The sequence below is a fragment of the Triticum aestivum genome, chromosome 6A, assembly GCF_018294505.1.
Source record: "Triticum aestivum cultivar Chinese Spring chromosome 6A, IWGSC CS RefSeq v2.1, whole genome shotgun sequence".
In the NCBI taxonomy this organism is placed as follows: Eukaryota; Viridiplantae; Streptophyta; class Magnoliopsida; order Poales; family Poaceae; genus Triticum; species Triticum aestivum.
Genome location: NC_057809.1, coordinates 307002575 through 307009513, shown reverse-complemented (window position 1 = coordinate 307009513; position 6939 = coordinate 307002575). Strand labels below are relative to the sequence as shown.

At 46.7% G+C, this 6939-nt stretch overlaps 1 protein-coding gene across 1 annotated transcript; it reads right to left on the bottom strand.

Annotated features, from left to right (window-relative positions):
• Positions 1-1591: 1591 nt before the first annotated feature.
• On the bottom strand, positions 1592-6633 carry LOC123127469 (uncharacterized). Its single transcript, XM_044547196.1, has 5 exons — positions 6399-6633; positions 6136-6309; positions 2666-3839; positions 2226-2584; positions 1592-2140 (listed from the first exon to the last, which is right to left on the bottom strand). The coding sequence occupies exons 1-5, from the start codon at positions 6411-6413 to the stop codon at positions 2111-2113; spliced, it is 1752 nt and encodes a 583-aa protein (XP_044403131.1). The 5' UTR covers positions 6414-6633; the 3' UTR covers positions 1592-2110.
• Between the last annotated feature and the right edge of the window lie 306 nt (positions 6634-6939).

Sequence of the window (6939 nt, the reverse complement as noted above, 5' to 3'; positions counted from 1 at the left end):
GGCTGCGGTTGCGGTGGTAGTGCCGAGAGCAGCGGAGGGAGACCGCCTACCTGAGGCAGCGGTCCATAGGGCGCCAGATAGCCATAGGGCAGCGGAGGCACGTACTGCTGCGGGGCAGCATGCAGTGCCTGGTGAGTCGCCATATGAGCGCCGAAGTGGCCGGGGACGGGAGCGAGCGGGACCGGCATAGAATACGTGTGGACAACACCCGTCCATGGGTTCTGCCCGGCGTACCATGGTGCCAGCTGGTACTGCTGCTGCTGCTGTTGGCGGGGTGCCCCTCCCTGGGTACCCGCCGGCTGCGGCTTGCGACCGCCTCGGCGGCGATCGGCAGTGGGCACCTACTGGACCGGCGGTGGCGGTAGGGGGTAGCCCGGCGGTGGCGGATGCGGGGCACCACCGCGAGATGTCCCCGCAGCGAGGGTGGTGTGGGTAGCCCGAGTACGCGTCATCTGCATCCGTCGCTTCTCCAGTTTCAGGTACGCCACAACCTTGGGGAACGTCAGGTTGGGATGAGGGTGAGGTTGGAGGTAGCATTCCGAACTCCTCGTTCAGGCCGGCGGGGAGAGTACTAAGAAGAAGCTCAGTGGAAACCTTCTCGTCGAGATCACGGAGCTCATCAGAGAGCTTCTTGAGGCGCATGCAGAAGTCGTCAATAGACGAGTCATGCTGCTGACACCTAAAAAACTCGTTGTGCAAGAAAACCTTGCGCTGAAGCTTGTTGTCGGTGAAGAGGCCGTTGAGCTTCGTCCAAACGGCATGATCATCATCCTCATCAGAGACCATCGTGTGGGAAAGATCCTTCGAGATGGTGGTGTAGAACCAGCGGATGAGAGTGGCATCGATGGTCATCCACTCGTCATCGTTCACCATGAGGTTGGAGTCCACGGAGCCGACGTAATCCCGGAGATTGTACTCACGGAAGACAAGAGAAAAAATATGTTTTTCAGGCATAGTAGGTGGAGGTATTGTGATCGAGGATGACGGGAACACGACCAAGGATGTTGAGGTCGCGGATGAGAATGGGATCGGGACCGACGAACGGATTGGTGCGGGAGATGGAGGAGCCGGGGGACGACATGATGCGGCGAGAGGGAGGGAGGTGCGGCGGCTATGGAGAACATGAGCGGCGGGAGGGATTGCCGCGGCTGTGAGGGAGGGCAGCGACAGCGGGGTGGGATAGCGCGGCGGCTGTAGTGCAGGCGCGGCGGCTGCGATGCAGGAGGGCAAGGGACGGCGGGTGCGGTGCGGGAGGACAGGGGACAGCAACGGCGATGGGTGCAATAGCGACGCCGAGGTTAGGGTTTTGAAGGTAGGGGCGGAAGCTAGGGTGGGGGCGGCGACGGCTTGGGAAAGACGCGGCGCCGACGGCGGCTAAGGGTTAGGGTAGGATTGAAGGTATGATACCATGTAGAGAGATAGGTTTGGCAATGCAACACACAATAACATTGATCGGGTGCATATGCACGTATATATGATATACAATGTGGGCCTCGACCTCTACTATACAAAGACTAAAAGGTGGGCTGAGATATACAATATACATGCAAAACCATACATTCAACAATTAGAAAGTACCATAGAACCATTATCACAAGGGGTCCACCAAAACACTACATTATATTAAAGAAAAAACTTCATTGTCTTCCGCACGCGCCAAACCAATTTTATCTTTTATGAAATCCCAACACCACCAAGGCTCGGGAATAGAGGCTGCTTTCAACTTCGGAGAACCGCTTTTTTGCTCCAGAAAGCAATCCTTTCCCGATCGAGTTTCCGATGACCCCACATAATAATTCAAAAATAATCACCTGCTTATAAACCAATAGTTTCAATTCAACATCTACTAAATAACAGTTCCAAATTCATTACCTAATTTGTACATTCTTCTAAAATAACAACTGGCTGAGGTATATGTTAAGTCACTCTTTGTTGCATGCTAAACTATGATCCAGATTTCTTGACTGCTCTGCTGCTGCTGCTGCTGCTTGCCACCAGATGTAGTTTCTCGTCCGTTGAAGAATCTATTGCATCACTTATTGAAGCATATCTCTTAACCATCATTGCACTGAACCCATCCGGCCTTTCAGGTTTATGCATTGCAAAATTCTTACCACTTCAGCTCTGACAACAAAATGAGCTGCAAAACAAGATTTGTCAAACACTTGGATACATATAATGCATCGTAAGTGGACGTGCAGCACACAGAAAATAAAATAACAGACCTGTTGGGCAACATGGGCTAGTTGGTTGTCGCCTTTAGGTGATTCTACGAAGTGATTTTGTGTCTCAGGCTTTGCCTGAGACTCTTGTTTGTCAGCTAGACTAACCAGACTGCTGCTGTTCAAAGACACATTCTTCCGTTTCCTGCGATTGAATGTGTATTTGATACATCTCACACCTTCAGGTTGCATGGAAACACCGGATGCTGCTTTCGCGTTTTGTTCTTTCTCCAAGGAGCTGATGATTAAATGATCAGCTCTGTCTGAAGTTAAATTGCAACTTTCATCCACTTTAACTTCTTTCCTTTTTGCTGAATTATTCTCCGGTGTTCTGCAGTCAGGATGCTTCGCTCGTAATTCACCTGCATAATTTTAGGCTAGTTAGAGTTCAATCTACATAAAAAAGGTATTTCATGTAAACACACAAGGTTTCTAATAGGTACCTTCACCATCAACTTGACTTTTGGTTGACTGAAATACTAGTGGGGAGCTGCCCCCAGACTGAAATTGATCATTATTGGCACCACTCGAATGAATCAGAATTTTAGTCACATCACTTAAAACGGAAGCATTATTTATGGCAGATGTATCAGAGTGATCATCTATCCTTTCAGAGCTCTGCCCATTCTCAAAAATGGTATCCTCATTGGTTGATCTTAGCAGATTGTTACCTGGAACACTTTTGGACTCAGAACAACCAGCTTCAAAAACCCTAACCATCTTAGATCTTTTTCTCCTTGTCGCTCGCATGTTGCTGATTGCATGTGCATCTATTGGGCCAGGGGAGGCCATGCAAGAATTGAAGTCAGCAACCTTCCCACCCATCAACAAATCGTCCTTCAAATCAGTTAACCCCTCACCACTATGTCCGGAAAACAAATCTGGAGGTGAAAGATCATGTTCGAGTGCCTGAAGAAGCAGCAAACACCCGTTTTCATCAGAGGTGCCAGATGATTTATCTTCTGTTTTAACATGCACATCAGAACTATCATGCTTATAACCAGGCCTGCTTCGTTGACCTCTCTTGCGCTTGCAGTTCGCCAGAAACTTTGTTTGAAGTATCTGTTCGATGGTGGATCTCGTCTGTCTAGTGCTCCTAACACTATCGCTCTTTCCAGTCTTTGAATGGTTATTCGACGCACTAGCCTCCTTGCTGCTTTGTTTAGAGGAGTCTGCAGCAGGATCCCGCTGTTTAAGAGCGCGAATGCGCTGTGTACACCCATTACGATACAACTCACGTTTCTTATTTCTTGCTATAAATGATGACATATCAGTACCACGATGATACAGGTTTTCCATGTTTACAACAGCTCCATTTTCCTTGGCGTCACTGGAAACGCGGCAAACGGTATTTTTGTCCTTTGATGACAAACTTCTATTTTGGAGATGCACCTTAGAACGAGAGATCTTGCTTTTATTTGAACCAATCTTACCACAGGTTGGAAGGATATTCATTCTTTCCTCTGCTAAAGTTTTCCGTGTCTCCTCCAATTCGGTATTTGCTCTCTGCAGCTCAACTTGAAGGGATGCCACAGTATTTCGAGCATCATGTAATTGCTCCTGAAGTTCACTGATCTTTCTAACATGTGCCAAAGATTGCAATTCCACCTGCTTCATCTGTGAACATGAAAAAAAGTTTCAAACATGCATAACTTAAAACTGAGACAATTAAAAAGGCTACAACTAGTTAAAAATGTAATCATATTTGAGCAAATGAAAGCTAAATTAACTGGACAAGTATTGGTGCAGTTGCAAACATTCTTTAAACAAAAATCAGCATCAACAGCTGATGGCGTATCAATCCAATTGACTGGTGCAAATCATTCTATTCAACTTGTCAGTATGATTAAGACTTGATTCTATAAAATGTGGCATGCATGCAGCCCTTGTGTAACTGGTCGGATCAACTGTGGATGTTGGGGAGCTAGCTCACCCTCCTTGTGTTATTTTTATAGGGAACACTAGAAAATATAGGAGATTCGTTCGATTAGCTGAAGCTAGGCAATGCAACACATGTAAGATAGTATTCTCCATCTGTCTGAGCGATTTACTCACTGCGCTGATGGAAGAGTAATTATTGACATACAATATGAATGGAAGATAACTACAACATAACTCGAATAACTTAATGTTATTATTTATAGAACCCCAGCAATGATTGGAGAAGATCAGTGGAGGAATTCAGGATATCATCCTGGCAATAGATAGTAGAACAAGCACGATGGCCTTAACATGTGAATATAACATCCCCCCACATGATTGGCATTGCCACATAGTGATTCGACAGAAATACCGCACAGGCATACATCAATGGACACTGCAACCATCAGCAAGCCCATACAACTGTCAATAAGGATTCATAGGTGAAGATCACAACCAGTCATCAACCCTAGACACTTGTAAATTGTAACTCTGGCAGGGTTGGTTTGGCCAATCGACATGTGCTATACATGTACCCTAGGCAAGAGGTTTGGGTTTCTATGAAATGAAAATTTATTAAAGAGGGAAAGCATTCATTTTTGTTTACGAGTACTAGCTGAGTGTCCATATATTCCTCCCGGAGTAATGAAAAAGTGCAAGCATGTGGCATATCAATCTTTATTCAACTACAATAGTCAAAACAATTAACTAGAACTTGAGAAGAAATAAGAAAAGGTAACAAACAAATAGCATAATAAAATACAAAAATTATACACATTATAAAAAACAAGACCGCGGAGATAGTAGACAGACTAAAATCACCAAGTAGTACTAGGAAAATAAGAGTAGGGAGACATAAGCTAGGTTGATTTGTAAAAGGGGGATTGCGGAAATAGTATGAACCACGTTTGTCTTCTATTCTTAAACGTGACAATGAATAGATACTTGTGCGCTCATTGCTTCTTAGCAGTGACTCAGAGTTATCCATGGTTTGGGTAGAAGATCAGGATTAGTTGTCGTGGCCTTCAAGTTGCAAGCCTAAATTCAAGAATGCCTTTTACAACCATGGTTGCATTTGCCTAGAACAAGAAGGGGCCTTTTCAAAGGTTCTATGCTACTAGGCAACGATCATAAAAAAATGAAATTCAATCTGCAAGATCACTTGAAAAAAATGGGACGGGATTTAGGGAACTATATTCACCAACATTGAAGTGCCACTGCCTGTAAAATACTTCAGCTTTTCAAACAGTTAAAGTAAATTGCTATAAGAAATTAAGTTATTCATCCCTTTCATGGTTTCACCACAACAATCTGAACAGATCACAAAATTACTACGTGAACAAGTACAAGGACTGGTAAAGCAGATCGGTAATATTGTAGTCTATGCGGCATATCATCAATATGCCATCCGATTTATGAGCTTACAAATTGCCAAATTTGCCTCATATCACAAAAAAGTTGTAACAGTAAACGGATTTGGAGAAACTAAATCACAAGGTTTCTTAATGCTCATGTCCTACTCGAGCAACCTGCCGATTGTCTGAAGAGCAAGAGAACCTTCCCATGTCTGGAAGCCCGCGGCAATCCAATCAGATAGAGAAAATCCCCTTTCAAATGTCTAAATTCCATCAAGAGTGGATGAAGTATAAGCACGAAATCGCGCCAGGCTCCAGCTTCCCTAATCTGTTAACAAGGCGAGAACATACCCTCTCAAACAAGCTCCAAACGGCAGGCACATCGGACAAACATGGTTTGGGATTTGCACCGTCAACATCTCGCGAACAGAAACCAGAAGAATTCCGAAGGACAACCTAAGCAATCGGTTCCCAAAACCTGCCCTAAAACGCGCATACTCTCAAACACCCGAACTCCAAACTTCCCGTACGCTCACACATCGGCAAAAACAACTCAACTCGAACGCAACCACCGACCCAATCATCCATCCAACCAAAGTAAATCAAAGCAAGCGATTCGAACGGGGGGGCAGTCGTACCCTGTCCTTCATGATATTCTTCAGCCGGACGAGAGCCGCGACGCCATCCTCCTTGGCCGCCGCAATCCCTCCAGTCAGCACGGCCACGCTCCGCTCCGCCGCCAGCACCCGCGCCGCCGACTCCTTGGCCATATTTAGCATGATTGCCGCGTACGCCTTCCGCAGCCCCTCCACCTGCGCACACAAAAAACACCCCGTCAGCGCGAAGCAGACTACGATGGCGCCGGCGGCGGGAGGTTTCGGTTTTGGAAGCGGAAATTCACCTGCGAGTCCGCCATTTTTTTGAGCCGAAGGAAACCTGAGGTGGAAGGAAGGCGGTTGGAATAGAGGAGGGGAAATGGGATGGGGTGGAGCGAAGGTAGGCGCGGCCGCGGCCGCTCTACTGGTTTTCGCTACTGGCTGCTGCCGTCCGTTGGGGGGCTCGGTTCCATTTTTTGCGCCCCTTGAGTTTTGGGGGTGGAGGCGGAGGCTCAACTTCCCTAATGTTCTAGGCTGGCGGAGAGGTCCCTCGGCTTTGGGTATATTGCATTCTGTAGTGATGTAGAACGTCTTATATTACTTTACAAGGGGAGAACGGAGGAAAAAGATCTTGATCGGCCGACCAGCTTGGCGCTCACGCCGGTTGCACGCGCGCTATCTGATCTACGCAAGATCCCACACCCATGCGTCTTTTATGCCACGTGTTTTTCCGGCACACACCAATCTCTTCCCCAGCCTTACCCTCTCGATTTTTCTCAAAAATGTTTTCTGCATGCCCGACTTCACCTTCCCTCCCTCACCAACACCGTAGCAAGTGGGTATCGA